This window comes from Mytilus californianus, unplaced genomic scaffold (genome assembly GCF_021869535.1).
Source record: "Mytilus californianus isolate M0D057914Y unplaced genomic scaffold, xbMytCali1.0.p SCAF_7, whole genome shotgun sequence".
NCBI classification, from domain to species: domain Eukaryota; kingdom Metazoa; phylum Mollusca; class Bivalvia; order Mytilida; family Mytilidae; genus Mytilus; species Mytilus californianus.
In genome coordinates this window covers 111,610,196-111,628,139 of record NW_026262723.1, presented here as the reverse complement: position 1 = coordinate 111,628,139, position 17,944 = coordinate 111,610,196, and the positions used below count along the sequence as shown (strand labels likewise).

At 32.9% G+C, this 17,944-nt stretch overlaps 1 protein-coding gene across 50 annotated transcripts in view; it reads left to right on the top strand.

Annotated features, from left to right (window-relative positions):
* LOC127708564 (ankyrin-2-like) overlaps positions 1-17,944 on the top strand; it is a 192,752-nt gene that overhangs the window by 141,623 nt on the left and 33,185 nt on the right. For 39 of the 50 annotated variants that reach the window (XM_052213477.1, XM_052213528.1, XM_052213491.1 and 36 more), the window contains 4 exons: positions 1,522-3,660; positions 6,073-6,753; positions 8,203-8,913; positions 9,344-9,454. The exons of 2 other annotated variants lie outside the window; for them this stretch is intronic. In XM_052213477.1, coding sequence (XP_052069437.1) covers positions 1,522-3,660; positions 6,073-6,753; positions 8,203-8,913; positions 9,344-9,454 — 3,642 coding nt within the window. The remainder of the gene's footprint in view (positions 1-1,521; positions 3,661-6,072; positions 6,754-8,202; positions 8,914-9,343; positions 9,455-17,944) is intronic. 9 more of the 50 variants (XM_052213523.1, XM_052213522.1, XM_052213521.1 and 6 more) reach the window with 4 other exon arrangements.

The following is a 17,944-nucleotide window of genomic DNA, read 5'->3' as shown; positions in this document are numbered from 1 at the left end:
GTAATATTAGTCATCTTGCATTTCCTCAAATATAGTTATAAATACAGATAAATTGGTACAATTTAAACAAAGACTTCTAAAGTTTTTCTGGCTTTCACTCACTTGATGTCTGTAATGAAAAAAAATATGAATCAAACATTCTGTGTGTACTGGTATATAAGCACATACAAAATAAAAACAAATGTACACAATTTAAAATGGTTTTCGTTGGACAAGCTTAAGACATAGAAAAAAGACGATTTAAAACAATTAAAATGGAAGTATAACTGTGTTGGACATAACAATGAATAATTAGCTTTGTTCCCAAACTTTAAAATATAACTTGTCACTACTACCACCAAAACTTTATATCTATAGCTTGAAAATATTTCTTGCTAGTAGCTTACTTAATACAGTTAGAATGTAATGAGTGATCAGACATAACTTATCTGATGCTGTCTAATAGTCTGCTGCACAAATGGTAGCTTATTGTACGGAATAACTAGTATTCCAAGATAGTTACCATTCTGGTCTCTAGTAGTTGCAAATACCTCTACTAAATAACAACTTGGGGACAAGCTAGTAGCATATATCCCTAGCAACACATCAAGAAACCTGCTAGTAACTTTCATATCTACAAAATGACCTATGAGGGACAAGCTAGAAGCAATTATCCAATCAAGCCATAAGAGACCAGCTAGTTACTTTTCTGTCTACAAAATGACCAATAAAGGACCAGCTAATAGCAAATTCCAAAGAATCCAATCGGGGACCAGCTATTATATTTTGTAACTCCTTAAAGATCCACGATGAACAAGCTATAGACAATTATCCCCAATTACTAATTAGAGACTAGCTAGTAGCTTGTATCCTTAGTCATTAGCCAGTGAGAGATCAGCTTCTGCTCCAGAACTTCTAGGCTGCTGTCACTGCTTGGCTGAGAGAGAGAGAGCTATAATCATGGCCACCATCATATCTCATTATAATTATGGATCAGCACCGTATGTATCAGCTACTTTTATCTTCTTATTAACTAACTTTTTTCCTTATTTCAGTAGTCAGGAAGCATGAATTGTTTTTGAGGGATACCATGAAATCAAATTTATTTCTGAAGACTTTGCATGATTTTTTAATCAAAATTAAATTAACAGCATGCTTCCTATAAAATTCATTTGATACTTCTAGATTTTGTAAGAGTTATTCTTGAATAAAGACGTACATAACACTTTATGAAGGGGTTTGGATAAAACAAGGATATCGGAAAGCTCCGGTTCAAAGTTTTGTACTGTTGAGTCTTCTAGAATAACTTTTGTATAATGTAGATGCATTAGATGACTTACCCTAAAGTTTCCTATAGCTATAAACACAAATGAAAGAGTTTTGATAGATCATCATAAACAATCTCGGTAATGCTTTACCTTACAAAGCCTCATTAAACCTGTTTGATAATTATATAAATACCAATGTATGTTGTCTAGCATGTATTTGTCAGAATGTCTTGTTGTGCACTGTTTTTAATATTTGCACTAATTCAATTTTCAGGTGTCTTACCAGAAATTGTGTTTAAAGAGGATATTGTACAAGAAACCGAAACTCTTCAAGCAGCAGCTCCACCTATTGGAGGAGTTGACTATGACGCACGTCAAAAACCGACTGGTACAGCATCTGTTCAACAACAACAGTATGAGGCAGGACAAGTTGAACCAGACATGGCACAAATAGTTGAAAGTCTGAGAGAGGATTTAATGCCAGAGGGACATGATGTGACACGTAAAAGAAAAATGACAACATCTTCCTCTTCGTCATCTTCTGATTATGAATCTGACAAAGAGGTTGAAGGAATACCACAAGAAACAAAGAAAGTTACTATCACTGAAAATGAGGAGATCAAAGATGAAACTTTGGGAGATGGTAGTAAACCTAAACAGGAAACCAACATAAGGGCAATAATTGATCAAGCAAAAAGAAAAAGTTCTTCCAGTTCAAGCTCAGAAGATGAAACTGATAGCAAAGTAAGACCTCCACCTAGTACAGTGGACATTGAGGAGGTGAGGAAAGAAGAAAACAAGGTAACAGTAGAGCAACCAGGAGATGCCATTAGAGACCAGCAGCTACCAGTAAAACAGAAAGAGATTACACAGGAAGTCAAATCAAGATCTAGATCATCATCAAGTGGTTCTTCTGCATCTGAGAAAAGTGTAGAAAGGGGTGAAATTGAAAAAGAGGCTACAAAATATGATGGAGAACAGGTTCCTCAAACTAAACAAATTGAGATAACAGAAGAAAGGAAAGAAGTTGTTGAGAAGGTTAAACCAAGGTCATTATCATCTAGTAATTCATCAGCTTCAGAACAAGATGTTGAAAGAGGTGAAGAAACTGTTGAGATGGAAAAACAAGAGGTCATAAAAGCCACTGGTAATAGGATTCCACCCACTAAACAAACTGAAGGAGAGAAAGAAGTCCTAGGTGAGGTCAGAACTAGATCTGGATCATCATCAAGTAGTTCATCTGCATCTGAGAAAAGTGTAGAAAGGGGTGAAATTGAAAAAGAGGCTACAAAATCTGATGGAGAACAGGTTCCTCAAACTAAACAAATTGAGATAACAGAAGAAAGGAAAGAAGTTGTTGAGAAGGTTAAACCAAGATCATCATCATCTAGTAATTCATCAGCTTCAGAACAAGATGTTGAAAGAGGTGAAGAAACTGTTGAGATGGAAAAACAAGAGGTCATAAAAGCCACTGGTAATAGGATTCCACCCACTAAACAAACTGAAGGAGAGAAAGAAGTCCTAGGTGAGGTCAGAACTAGATCTGGATCATCATCAAGTAGTTCATCTGGGGGTCAAGATACTGAAAGGAAAGAGGACACAAAAGATGTTTTAGAGGCCACTGAACCACAGATTGTGTTTGAAAGAGATGACATTCCTGCGTCTAAACTTGTTGAAATATCTGAGGATAAAAGAGAGCTTATTGCAGATGTGAGACCAGACAGGACAAGGTCAACATCATCTTCTTCAATGTCATCAGTCTCAGACAAGGAAATTGAAAGAACAGAGCAAACAATTGATGTGCAAGAAAAGGTAGTAGAAGTAAGGAAACCATCTGGACCCCAATTAACTTCTCCCAAGCAAACAACTGACCAAATAGATAAGGAGATCAAACCTAGATCATCCTCTTCATCTTCTAGTTCATCTAGTGAAGATGAGAAGTCTGATGTTAAAAAAGAGGTGATAGAAGTTACCAAAACAGAAGTTGTTACTAGCCAAATACCATCGTCTAAACAGTCAGAGGAGATGGTTGGATCAGAGTCTCCATCTAGTTCTGATGATGAGGATTCACGACCTGGATGTGAAGTTAGTATTACTCAGACAACTGTCATTAAAATAAAAGAGGAAAGACCAAAGACAACTGTTCAAGAAACTGAAGTAGAGGGTCAAAGTATAGAAAAACTTCCCGAATCTAGAACATCAAGCTCATCTAGTACAGGTCTTAAATCACCTAAGAGAAAAGGTAGTTCTGGCTCTGAAAGTGGGGGTTACAGTTCTGGATCATCTAGCGAAGGTCAAGATAGTAGCGCTAGGGTGTTATCGCAGGTGGAACGTCAAGAACGATTTGAAACTGTAGAGAAGAAAAAATTGCTTAATAGAGATGGACCAAGTACTGTAGAAACTGAAACACAAGGTATTTTTACTTAAGATTGAGAGATGAGTGAAGGGGTAATCTCTGTATTAACATTTTATTGATCTGATTAATATACATGTAGCACTGGATTTAAGGCTTCTTAGATTCAGTCATTTTTGTTTTCTGCTGTTGATGTGTCGGTTTGCTTTTGATTTACTTGAAAATGTATTTTGATAAAGTGTTAGAATGTGTTAGAATAGGGAAAGTGGAGAGTATAATGAATAGTGGTAGATATGATTTGGAAAGGAGGGAGAATAATAAAGTGCAAACATAGGGAAAGTGGAGAGAATATTTAAGTGTTAAAATAGGGAGAGGGGAGAGAATAATAATAGAGGGAGAAAATATTTTAAGTTGAAATAGGGAAAGGGTAGATAATATTGAAGTGCTCAGATAGGGAGAGGAGAGAATAATAAAAGACTAAAATAGGGATAGGGGAGAGAAAATTAAGTGCTTAAATAGAAAAAGGGAGAGAATAAAGTGTTAAGATAGGAAGAGGGGAGATAATATATATAGATTTCATCAAACGAAGAAGAGACAATGTTATACAAAATCCTGGAAATTTATTGATACTGTAAATTCAGAAATTATTGCGAGGTTTTTATTAATGCGAATATTATGCGACTCCACGAGTATCGCAATAATAAGAACTCGCATTCTGAAATCTGGTGCACATATCTGTAGGCAGATGTTTCTGAAATCGCAATAATTAATCTTGCATTTTTGTCCATTCGTCAAAAATCGCAATAATAAATGCAAGCAATAATTTCTGAATTTACAGTAGTTAATCTGCACTTCTAGGTTTAGTCTTTCAAATATAGTTTGAAAATGTTTAAAATATTATCTTTGACTCTTTTCCTAGTGTATCTCTAATGCTTTACTTCAAATCTTTATTTTCTTCAATAGGATGAATAACTTTTTGGAACATACTTTATGTTATAATCAGTAATTATTGGAATATCTGAAATGAAGACATTTATTATGGAAGAATTCAAATGTAAAATTCTCAGTAAAGAATTATTTATATTAATTAACTAAAGAAATAATATAGTTTGGGAAAACACAACAAAAGAAAAAAAATCAGATGTTTATGTAAATTATTAAGTATTTATAGATATTGAATAGTAATTTGATTTGGGTGATAAGGCAATTTGTATAATGTATGAATTTAAAGGTTATATAACTGGTATCTGTTATTTATATCATAATATGAACAATAAATTGTCTGTTTAATAATCGTTCACAGGGGTGGTTTAAATGTGTAAATTAATGTCTTTATATACTAAACAGTGTAATATATTGAAATGGACATGGTTTATAATTGTGATATATACTTGACTGGACTATATTGAATCTGAATGTGGTAAATGTTACTCTGTATAGATAACTCACTGCTAGCTTATAATTAATTCTGCTGCTTACTCAGTAAACTTTATGTATATTGAAACTAAAATAACAAATTTTATCATGACAATTTCTGTGTTTTTTATTATGAAAATGCCTGTGTCTTAATTGGATGGAAAATTGACTTTGGGCTGGACTTCTACAAATTACAAATCATTTGATATTAGTGTGGACTGTTCCAGAAAAATGGGTGATTTTGGAGATGCTTTGTCAGAAGCCCCATTGACCATAGAATTACTAAATTTGTTTTTATAACCAACCACCTATAGGAGATTAATTTAAATGCCTTCATCGGCCCAATGGTTCACATTTTCTGGAACAGCTCTCACACAAACAGTAAGGCCTTTGCTTATCAGTCTGTGAGCCACTAGTCTTAGCCAAACTATGGGTGGTAAAATTTTGAACTGAATAACAAATATTCTTTAAATTGGCCTTTTAAGCTAGTTTACTTAATTTTTTTAGTGCAGTATGTCATGTGTTTGTGGATCAGACTGAAAAATTATAGAAAATATTTTCTCTTTTGTATTCTGCTGAAAGTTTGTGTTTTCATCTGATCTTGTATATGTAACAACAATCCTCACTATAAACGTGATTGAGTATTGAAGTTCTCGGTTTCTTTACTCTTCTACGTCCTTTTATACTTTCTAAGTTTTGTGCATGACTGCTGCACGAGTTGTGTACACCTTAACAGTTCTATGTTAGGTTTGGATATATACACATATATATGTTGTGTTGTAATCAAGAACTATTTATGCAACTTGAATATAAAGTTTGACTGAAATCTACGATCTGATGTCGGAATGAAAATAAAGATGTCTTTAAGCATGAGGTTGATGTACAGAAAGGACTAACTGGTCATACAAAGCATGGAATACTTTTATCTATGGATGGAGGAATGCATCTTTTATTTCAAGGGTTAGCAACATCTAATGGATCTACTAACTATTTCTAACTATCTCTGTGTTGGAATAAACAAATTATTTAACTTAAAGAATAATGCACTTTTAACAGCTGACCATTTGATGTTAGATGAAAATTACCAAATAGACCAAGATGAGGGAGAAGACTTTTCTGGACCTGACGAGATCGTAACAAAAACATGGAAAATTGATGATGACGGAGAAATAATAAAGGATAAATATCCTCTAATCGATATTGAGGTCAAAGGTGAAAACAGACGGACAGAATCTGTTTCATCTTCTTCATCATCGTCATCATCATCATCATCAGAGAATGGGAAGGAAATTTTTGTACAGTGTGAACGTGGAGAAGAGTTTGAGACCATAACAAAACCATGCTACTCTTCAAAAGAAATACTTAATAACATTCCTGATACAGATGTATGGGGCTTTGATGAGACTCCATATACCAGAGAGGAAGACTTTGAGGAGATTCAGCATGCCAGAGAGGAATACATTGAGGAGATTCAGCATGCCAGAGAGGAAGAATTTAATACTCAATGTGACAGAGGGGAAGACTTTCAGGTAGAAATCAAGGCAACACTTCCTAAGATTAAACCAGAATCCATTGGAAGTTCAAGGTCAATTTTTTCATCATCAATGTCTGAATCAAGTATGGGTGGTACAGATGTTGTAGAGGAGATCTATGATTTAGCACGACAGGTCGAGAGGGAAGAACAATATGAAATAACTTCACGACCTGTCTTGTTCGGCAAAGGTGATTTGGAACCAGGTAAAATATGTCCCCTGAATTATTACCCACCATATAAATCTGTTTACAAGTTGCTTTGGTGTTTTTGTCATCATAATGTTGCTAGGTTGCTTAGATTGCAGGTGGTTCAAGGTCACATTTTGCACTTTACAGGGATTTTATTATTGCATGGGCAAGGATGGATTGTCTTTTTTATTTTAGATGAAAAGCAATAAAAATTATAATATATCAGATAATATTAATTAACATTTCTAAAAGGCTGTTACTAAATTATTATAAAATTTAAAAACAAACTGTAAATTTTATAGCATCAATTATAATAACAATTAAATTTAAACGTTTCAACCATTGGTAAGTATATTAAGCTGAACTGTTCTAGCAGTAATTATTATTTGATTTAAAATATCCTATATGTTTATTACTAACCTAACTCACTAAAAATTAACATTAATTTATTTTGCTTTTTTCACTGTTTTTGCTTTATCTTTTATTTTGCTGGCTATTGTTTCAGGAAACAGTTAACTGTAAAAAATACTGACCAATATAATGGGGGAAATTGATAGTTGTTTTCAAGACAGTGAAAATGATTGTAGTAATTTATATGACTTATTTTATAACAGTACTAAACATACATTATGTATTTAAAGGAGTTTTTCCTAAATTGACTAGTTTTTCTGATCTATGGAAATTTGTTTTGATGACAGAAGTTTAGACTATCGAAGGTCGGTGGTTTTCTCCGGGCACTCCGACTTCCTCCACCAGTAAAAACTGGCCGCCAAGAAATAGCCCAAAAGTGGCGCTTAAAAGTGATGTTAAAACACCAACAATCTATCAATCAGAAGTTTAAATAAGTCCTAAAAAACAACATTTGTAAATTTGCAAGAGTTGGTGTTCCTTATGGCTCATTGACCTAAATTTTAACCTTATTTTATGCACAAGTATTTATTTCCTGTGAATTCAATATAAGTTATAATAAAGCTTAATTGATTTTTGGCGACAGATTTAATGAATGACACACAGTCCTATATTGTAAGTTTAACACAACAACACGTGTATTAATATCAACCAAATTATTTGAATGATGGCTTATAATTATTATTTTGAGAAAAAAATAGAGAAAAGTGCAACATGTAAATTTTCATTTTGCATGCTTTAGTGTATGCTTTCCTGCACGTTATTACCTTTATTATTATTTATGTACACTTAGTCATGAGGCTCAAAAGGGTTTAGAATTATACTTTTTTCGAAAATGAAATGTCATAGTCTTGATCTTAGAAAAAAGGATAAAAATGAATATTAAAATGCTCTTCAAATACAAAACCAAAACTGAAAATTTTATATATTCATACTGTTACCACAGTATGTGTCTTTTACACTGCATGTTATATAGCATTTACTGATTACCCTTTTGGGGTCTCTTTCACATGCCTTGCTTGTCAATGTCTTATTTGTCTTGTTCCTTCCTTGCAGTATTTGATGCAAATTTATCTGGTGGACAAAGCATGTATGAAGAAACATTACCTGATGGCACTGTTGTTAGACACACTAAGATGCACACGATGCAGCAACCATCAGTTTCTGGAAATATGGAATTAGTGGAGGAAGAAGGGCCAGAGAGAGAAGTTGTTGATTATGATGAAGATGAAAACATTTTACCTGACGGGACTGTACATAGAGTGACCAGAATGAGACGACATTCTCTAAAACATATCCATCGCAGTGTCAAATCAGAAGACTCAGAAAAGGAGATTTTTGAAGGAGAAGTTGAGGTTCCTGGTAGTACTAGAGAAGAAATTGTAGAAGTATATGAAGATCCACCAAGATTTGTAAAGGACGTGGAAGAAGTAGAGGTACGCCAACCAGACGGCTCAATTATCAAACGTAAAGTGACCAGTGGCCGTGTAGTACATAAGATCAAAACTCGCTCATTATCCATTGATGAATCTGGAAATGTAGAAGAAGAAGAATACTCTGTAGATGAAGTGGTCCCCATGACAGAATCAGCCTTTGCAGAAGGTGTATCAAGTAGTAGTAGTAGTGATACAGTGTCCAGTGACTCAGAAGACGATGAGTCCCAACAAATCAGGGCTGCCCCTGGTTTCATGAAAGAAAACAGGATGCATGTACATTTTAGATCAGACGAACCAGACTTTGAAGGAGATGACTTTTTACCAGAGCAAGGTAAACCTGAGTGATAATATTGTCCCCCATCACTAGCCAGTGTGTAATCATGGCTGAACATAAGTAGATTAGTGTGTGTCTTCATAGATTAAGTTGTTTTATTGCAGTGTTATAACATAAGTTCTAGTGTTGTGATGATTTGTCAGTGTTTGATGGTAGTTAGATTGTTGTGTCTATAACTCATATATATACCTTACCATTTGCATGGAGTTTATGTTGTTTGTCTGGGATTTTTTTAAGTACTAAACTGTTAAAAACCCCAAAAAAGTTTCTACCTTTATGAAGAAGTTGAAATTAACATGAAATAATATATAAATTATTTTTAGACCTTCTGGTGTCTAATCTAATATTTCATTATATTTATATAGTGTTCATATTTTCATGGGGTTTTATCTTATTTGGTTGACAAGTTTTATATTCTTTGATTCAGAATTTCATGAGTTAGATGAAAGTGGTTTTGCCAAAAGGGACATAACTAAGATCAGCTATGAGCCTCACCTTGAAGACGAGGAGTCTTCATCATATGAGGAATATGAAGAAGGTAGAATTTCTTGTTTGATTTGAATGGTTTTGTTGTTTGGCCTTGGACTGTACTATCCTAGAGTTTGGTTGAATGGAGTTTTAGCTAGAGTTTAGCCTGTTAGATTTGCTAGACATCATACTGTAGTTGGAGTTTTGATTGAGATGATTTTGTATTGTTTGAGTTTTGGATTGCAGGCTAATGGCATGGTTTTCTGTATGCATGGTTCTTAACCTGCAAAGTTGATTTGTTGATTCCACAGTTATTTTGTGTGAAAAATGTCCTGATTTTTTGTATGACCCTTTGACCTAGTTACTCAACTTCATTAATTTGTCCAAGAGTTTCTGTGCGATTACAGTCCTGGTTTTCCTTACCTTAGAAACCACTTACTTGAATTGTTCACTAAAATTGTTGTAATAAGCAAGAATTTGGATATTCATGTATTTAACTATATGTTTCATAGATCTAATTTACTATGGTATTATCATGGTTTGAGGACGTGTAGTTTGGTTATGCATGAAATCCCAAAAATCGAGGCAAACTTTTCACCAAGAGATTGGGGTTGTCTGATTTAATCTTGTTGATTAATATAATATTTAAAGTAAAGGTAGAGGGATTATGCAAATGATTTATTTGCTTATAATGTAAATACGTCAATGGGATGTATTAAGAATTGTATTGCTTTTCACATTCAAAGTGACTTGATGCAGCTCAAAACAACACTATCTGAATAAAGTACAAAACCTGTGTCCACCCTTTGCTTACTAGGATCTGACAACCCTAGTTGTACTTTTGTTTTAAAGACCTTTCAGGATCCTCTGGTTTTGTAGCAATGAAATACACCTTTCAAAAATGTGTAGGCAAGAATTTGAATGGCTGGTGTAATAATAACCCGAATAATTCAGTCGTTATATTCCGCTGATCTACGAAGGCTACATTAACGCCTGAACGTCTTCCTCGATAAAGACCGTCAACCGGAAAATTCACACCGCTATGCAATATGGGAATTTTGATTTAAGTTGGCAGCTAAAGAAGGAGGAGTTCCGGATGTTAATTGATGTTAAATGATGTAAACTGATGTTAATTGATGTTAATTAATTATTATCGGATTTGTGTTAATTGAACACACGTGTTTGGTAAGACAATTACAAGACAGTTGCGCAGACTCATTATCCTGATGGCCACCGATTGGCTCTCTCTCACAGAGAGCAGGCGACGCGGCCAATGATCATAAGGAGTTCAAGCCCTCGTGTGGGAGAAAATCGGACACGGAAAGGGCTTGAATTATTCGAGTTAGTGTAATAATTACCAGAACAGAAAGTAGAACAGAGTGTTGTCAGATGATTGTAAGCAAAGCATGGACACAGGATCTGTATTCTAAGCAGGTTGAAAATGACAGAAGAAATATTCAGACTTATCACAAATATAAGTTTTTCTCTCTGATAAATCATTCACTCATTCTCCTTTCATGTAATGTTTTCATTCAAGCAGGTTTTAAGGTGATGGATAAATGATATAAATATAGATTTTCTATCTTGTCAGTTGGGACGTTCTAATTAGCACTGAAGAATTCACTTAACTTAGTCATACAAATAGCTTATTTTCTTTCAGCTTTATTGGAGGTGGTTCTATTACACTGTTGTTCTATTGCATAGAAACAAAGTTTTAATTTGTAGAATCATTCTTTTTACTCAGAAATTAAATCAAATTGTGATTATACTAAGGTAGTCTAGGCTGTCATGGTGTGAACTATGTATTTATTAATGTGCTGTTTATTTTAAAGAGGACACTGACCAGTCTTCACCCCCAGCAATACTTATAACAGAAGACAACACTATCCCTCCAGAGGAAGGATCAGATGTCCTTGCTTATTTTGGTATCAAAAATCCAGGTCAGAAGACAAAGGGATGAAGTCAAACTGACAATGATTTACGGATTATTCTATTTACACAATTTGAAATAAATGGGATCTTACAAATTCTACTCTCCTTCGTTGTTCTTTACAAAAACTTTTTTCGCTTGATTAAAACAATGAATTTACCATCCAGTTTTGTCATTCTACCAATGTTAATTGTTGGATATAATTTTTGATTTTATTTCAATTGTCTTGAATCAATCTTTCAAATATTTCTGCACATTGCTAATAGATTGTAAAGAATTTTCTGTCTTTTTTTTTGTCCACTGTTTGGATTAAAGAAAAAGAACTTATGAGAGGCTTTGTTCAGTTAGTGTTCAAGTCATTTATTTTGTCATCATTTCATTTTCTCACTAACTTTACATAGTAGGTCAACAGTATAAGGCAAATAGACTGGTTGAAAGTAATACATTTATATGTCATTTGGCCTTGACCTCATTTCAATTTAACAGTTGAGTGGTGAGGTTGTTTTTAGGACCAAAATGGTTCATCAGCTCCTATACTTGATAGACTTTGGTTGGGAGGAGCATATATTTAGCTATATATGCCGTATGACCTTGATATCATTTTCATACTCCTGTGATCTGGTTAAGTTTCAAGATGAGGTTAGTTTCTCAGTAACTTTACATGATAGTTGATGCTATTTACCATCAATATTTCATGATTTTTTATTTTTCTATTAAAAATGTCATTTAAAATTAAAAAAAACAACTTTCTGTGTTTTGTCAGTTTCCACTGATTGTTTGTTTAGCAAAGAGCTGCAAAGGTGAATAAATTTGGATAATAGACGTAAACTGAAAATAAACACTGATAATAACTTGTCATAGATGTCAGGAAAGTCTTGTGTGTTTGTCATTAGCACTGTCATAAGTTCTGCATCTTCATCTCCCTTGCTTAACTTTGTGAGTAATCAATAACTTTATGAAATAGATATTCCATGTAAAACTAGAAATCATTTAGTTTTCTGTCCCATTAATAAGAATAGGAAATTCAAAATATCAGAATCAAAATTATTGTTATCTTGGTCCAAAGTGTATTCAGGTCTTAAAGACTTGGCCCCTCCATGTCATGTAAGGCTCCAGGGACTTACTGTTAATGATCAGTTTAAAAACAGCTCATTTTAGTCATAACAAAATTGTAAAGAATAATCATGATCATTGTCAGTTTGTTGGTGTGTTAGGTTTCTCAATACTTTGGTGCTTTAGAATGTATGCACTTGTCTTGCATCTTCTCTGGTAACATTGGTGCTGTAGATTTGATGGAGGATGTACTACTGGGGCTCTGTTCAGGGAGAATAGATTGCTGGTTGGCATGGATGGGCTGGATTATTTAACCAAAGTAGTTATACAAATTTAAGTTCTTAGAACTGCAATATTAAGATTCAGTAAATACCCTGCTTATTATTATACAAGTTAACCATTACTGAGATTTATCTCATATAAACAAAAAGCTCTGTTTTACCCTGCTTAGTATTGTACAAGTTAACCATTACTGAGATTTATCTCATATAAACAAAAGCTCTGTTTTACCCTGCTTATTATTATACAAGTTAACCATTACTGAGATTTATCTCATATAAACAAAAAGCTCTGTTTTACCCTGCTTAGTATTGTACAAGTTAACCATTACTGAGATTTATCTCATATAAATAAAAGCTCTGTTTTACCCTGCAGTAATATGCATGATCTGCTTGTTGGGATGATCCATAAGTTTCAATATTGTTGTTAAAGTAACTCAACAGCTTTTGCATGGCAGAGTTATTGGGTTACTGTATGAAGCACTGATCGTTCGACCAGTAAGACATAACAGTAAGAATGATTTTATTGTTATCAAGTAGGGGTTTTTTGTAAGCCTCAAATTGAATAATTTATTATGTAATACAATAATTCTATTGATAAAACAAGGCTAAATCTTCATTGAATGAAATATCAATTCCAATGCATAAGAGATTGAATTCTATTATACTTGATTGTATATAAATTTTTAAAAAACAATTGACTGCCTGTTTTCTGACTAGAATACAATTTAAAATAGTTATATTTGTTTCCTATAAAGCTGATACTTCAGTACCCCCCCATATAACCATCACAGAAGACAACACTATCCCCCCAGAGGAAGGATCAGATGTCCTCGCTTATTTTGGTATCAAAAATCCAGGTCAGATTTTGTTGCAATATAAAACTAACATTTGGTATTCGTTTAGATTTTGATACAGACAATAGTTTTCTGCACTTTACAAACACGTGTCGTATTGTTAGATCACATAAACACAATGCTTTTTTTCTTCTAACAATTGCACTTATTTATTGTTCCCTGACACATTAAAATACACCATTAGTTTATTGGAGGAACTTCATCATTTGTCTTAGTTCAATTACCAGATTGGTAAACATCCATCACACAGCAACCAAACAATACAAGTTTACCACACATAAACATCAATCCAGTGGCGGATCCAGGGGGGGGTTTATTTTTTTGACGATCAATGCTTTTGAATGGGGACATATGGTTGGAACCCCCCCCCCCCCCCCCCCTTTTAAAAATGGCTGGAACCGCCCCTGCAATCATTGGCAATCATATCATATCTTCTTATTTTATATATCAAGATTATATCGTTGCTGTCAGTGATTTATAAAGTCCCAAGGTTTAGATGGTCGAAAAAAGGGAAAAATACAAACATTTTCAATCTAGGAGCCCAATCTTCCACAATAGGAAAGATAACATTAGCATTTCCGCCCAAAAATTTAGTAGCCTAGGCATATATGGGCCCATGCTAATCTTTTTTCTCTGCCTAAGGTCTAACTTATGAATTAGCCAGGGATGACAGAAGATAAGTGGCTCATTTTACAAAAAATATTGCATCAAAAATTGATCATAAGTTATATTGAAATGGGCATGACTAGGGAATGGGTTTTTTTTAGTACAATTTTGTGCCGAAAATAGTCACTGACATCACCATTTTTCCAAAAGTTGTGGTCTTCAAGTACTATGTAACAATCATGTTAAACAGTTTAGTGTAGTTATATAAGTTATACATGATCAAAGATCCATTTTATTAAAAAGGAATATTAACAATACGAAAGTTTAAACAATAATTATTTAGATCAATTCCTTTTCATTCAGAAAAATGAGATATTTGTAACAACAGTAATGGAATTTAGACTTTCAAAGGATTGGTGTTATTTTCTATTCTTACAAGTAGAAAACACTTAAAAAAAATCTTAGCTCTGGAAACAAGTCAAATTTTGTCTGTAGATAAATTATAAAGAATACCATGGTTAGTTTTTATATGAAGAATGAATTTGATTTGCAGTGGCAGAAAAAGTTTGAAGATTTGGAATCAGTTGCTGTGTTAAAAATTGTTTGACGTCTGCTGCATATGAAAATTGAGAATCGGTTGGTGTGTCAAATTTTGTTTGACGTCTGCTGCATATGAAAATTGAGAATCGGTTGGTGTGTTAAATTTTGTTTGACATCTGCTGCATATGAAAATTGAGAATCAGTTGGTGTGTTAAATTTTGTTTGACGTCTGCTGCATATGAAAATTGAGAATCGGTTGGTGTGTTAAATATTGTTTGAAATCTGCTGCATTTGAGATTGAAAATCATTGGCTGTGTTGAAAATTGTTTGCCTGCTGCATAAACAGTATTTTAGGTTCTCTTTAGAATAAAACTTTAGATGTGTTGATAGGAATAATGTTTTTAAGTTGCAAAGAAACAGTTGAACAGATTTTATCACAGAAAGGAAGTAAACATACAGTTCTTACATATAAAGAGATATTGCTGTCAAACCTTGATATAAAACTTGTTTGTGATAAAAGTTAAGGTTACATGATGATGCAACCCTTCAAAGTAGAGTTATCTGCAAGGGATGATACCATTTAACCAGGTTTTTTTTAATGACCATTTTGTAACATATGATGTTGACTGTGATTGATGGATTTGACGGCTCTAGTTGTTTCCATGCAATAACTTATGAACCCTTCTACCAATGCTTTTCAAATTTTGATATGTTGTTACTAATGGCAAAATGGAGGTCAAGTTCAATTTTGAAGATTTTCACTTTTACGGTTCAGGAGTTATTTCCCTTTATGAATTTGAAAATGGCACTTTAGGTCATTTCCCTGCAATAACTTGAGAACTGTTCAACCAGTGCTTTTCAAATTTTAACTTGTTACTGATGACAAAATTCAGGTAAAGTTCATTATGGTCATTTTTAATTTTCAATGTGTAGTAGTTGTGGCTCTTCATTGCTTTAACAATGACACTAATAAATGTAAGAAAAACCTGTTTTGTAGTCATTTTGACTGGATTTTGTTTACAGGTAAAGTGATATGTTGAATATTATAGCTGTAATATGATCTCTATGAATAAATTGAGATGTGATGTATACCTAATGAGACGGCAAGCAGATGACACAAACAATTGAAAGACATTCAGAGGGCAACACTTCATTATTTGGACCTTTGGAATGTTTAAATACATATTTAACACTTATGACATAACTTATACTTAACTTAAGTGTATGAGGTATATAGAGATATAATGAGGTTCTTAATTAATGGGAGATAATACAATCTGAATTGTGTTCCATGGCTCATTACAAACTCATTATATGTCTGATACTTTAGGACTAGGTTAAGTATAAATTATGTATAAGCTATATTGCAAGTCCGGAATTCTCTTTCAAAAGTGATTTTTTTTGCTTTCACAAAGGCTAGAGTCTAAAATTTCTTGGTTATTTTTTGTTTGTTTGTAATTTTGTGTTTTCAAAATAAATACAAAACCTGTTTTATTTGTACCTGACTGAGGAGGGAGATTACTTTGTTGCAGCAGTTGACACATTCTGTTACACTGATGTAATTTTCAGTGATCCTCCCAGGATTTGATTGTAAAATATAGCAATTACAGTCTAGAACAATGAATACAAATGTAATAGTATAAGATTAACTTGAAACAAGAATTAGTACTGACTCTGTTGGTATATGTATGTATGTATGTAGATATATAAATATATTTGATATTTTATAAATTTTTGTTTGCATGGTAAATGATTTTTTGTGTATTTTCTTTTATTTAACTATTTATGATTTATATACAGGGATTATTTCAGGAATTTCTTCTTAAGACACAGATTGATGACAACCAAAGGCTTTCTTTCATATTTTTTGTGTATGATACAGATAGTCTTGTATAACAGATGAGATTTTTATTCAAGCCATGTTAATTAGTTGTTCTCTACTTAGAAGATAGCAATAACATATTTCATTTTTGACAAGTTAGTTTTTATTATACCCCCACTCCAAAAAAGGGGTTATGCTGGTTTATCACTGTCTGTCCCTTTAAAAATTCTGGTTTGGAACTAAAAATTAGATTTTGCTTGAATTTGTTATCAAGCTTCCATCTCACATTTTCTTTCTGTTAACTATAGATGCTTAAAGTAGGAGTATATTTTTAGTGAGCAAAAAAAACTCACAACTTCGTTTTTCTTTTTTCTTTTTTAAAATTTTAACTCAAATATGGCAAATAACCACATTAGATAAAGACGGTTGTATTTCTTGCTTTTTGTAATATAATTTCAATTAACAATATAAATAAAATTTGTTTAAGGAGTGAGCAGGTCAAAAGAACAACTAATCAAGTTGAAATTGTTTTTTAATTTCATTTTGTATTTTCATTAGTATGTTATGGTGAAGCTGATGCATACAATTTATTGATTGAATCACCTGATTGAACAGATGCACATGGTCAAAATACAGTAATAAGTATTGAAAATCATGAACAATACAGGAATGCAATTCATTAGTGAACTTTTCGTTGAAATGAAGAACTAACCATATGTGATTTTATCTTATTGTTTCGACTGTCTTTATAAATACAGGAATTTTTTTTTTTATTTTCATTTAAAAAATCCTTATAAGGGGAGATTGTTTTTTGTTCAAATTCGAGATGTTTTTTTATTGATTAAAGAAAACAAGCCTTATAAGGGGAGATAACCCAGATAATATAACCTTAAAAAGGAATGTACATTATTTTTTTCTCTTTTATATTGTTTCAAGAAAAAAAGTAGTGAACCTTTTTTGTTTCTTTTAATTTTATGAAAAATATCATCTAATATTTCCAGAAAACTCTGTCATATTTTCTTGCTTTTCACATAGTAATGTCTTCTCCATCTATAGTTCTTACAAAATGTGTCAAATTCACAGCCTGTGGCTAGAAAATAAGCTTGTGGACCTTGAATTTTGATTAAATTCTTAAAAATAGCACAATATAAAGACCAGTTTGGCAAAGTATGAAAAATTGTGTAAACTATGTTTATACCCCTTACTACCATAAGCCATGTTTCATCTTCTTTGGAGCAGAAAAGAAGGTCAGTCTGATTGCCTTATAAGACTTGCTCATATTTGTTCCAATCAGATTAAAAACATGGCCGTTGGAAGAAAGGGTTACTTTGAATTGGTCAATTTTCTAATTAATTAAAAAATGAAACCAAAAAAAGCTGACAAAAAGATACCTGTAAAATCCACCCAAACTTGGGAGCTGAGAATTTTTTATTGAGTTTAAGACTGACTAAGTGAGTGATGGGTCATCTTTGAT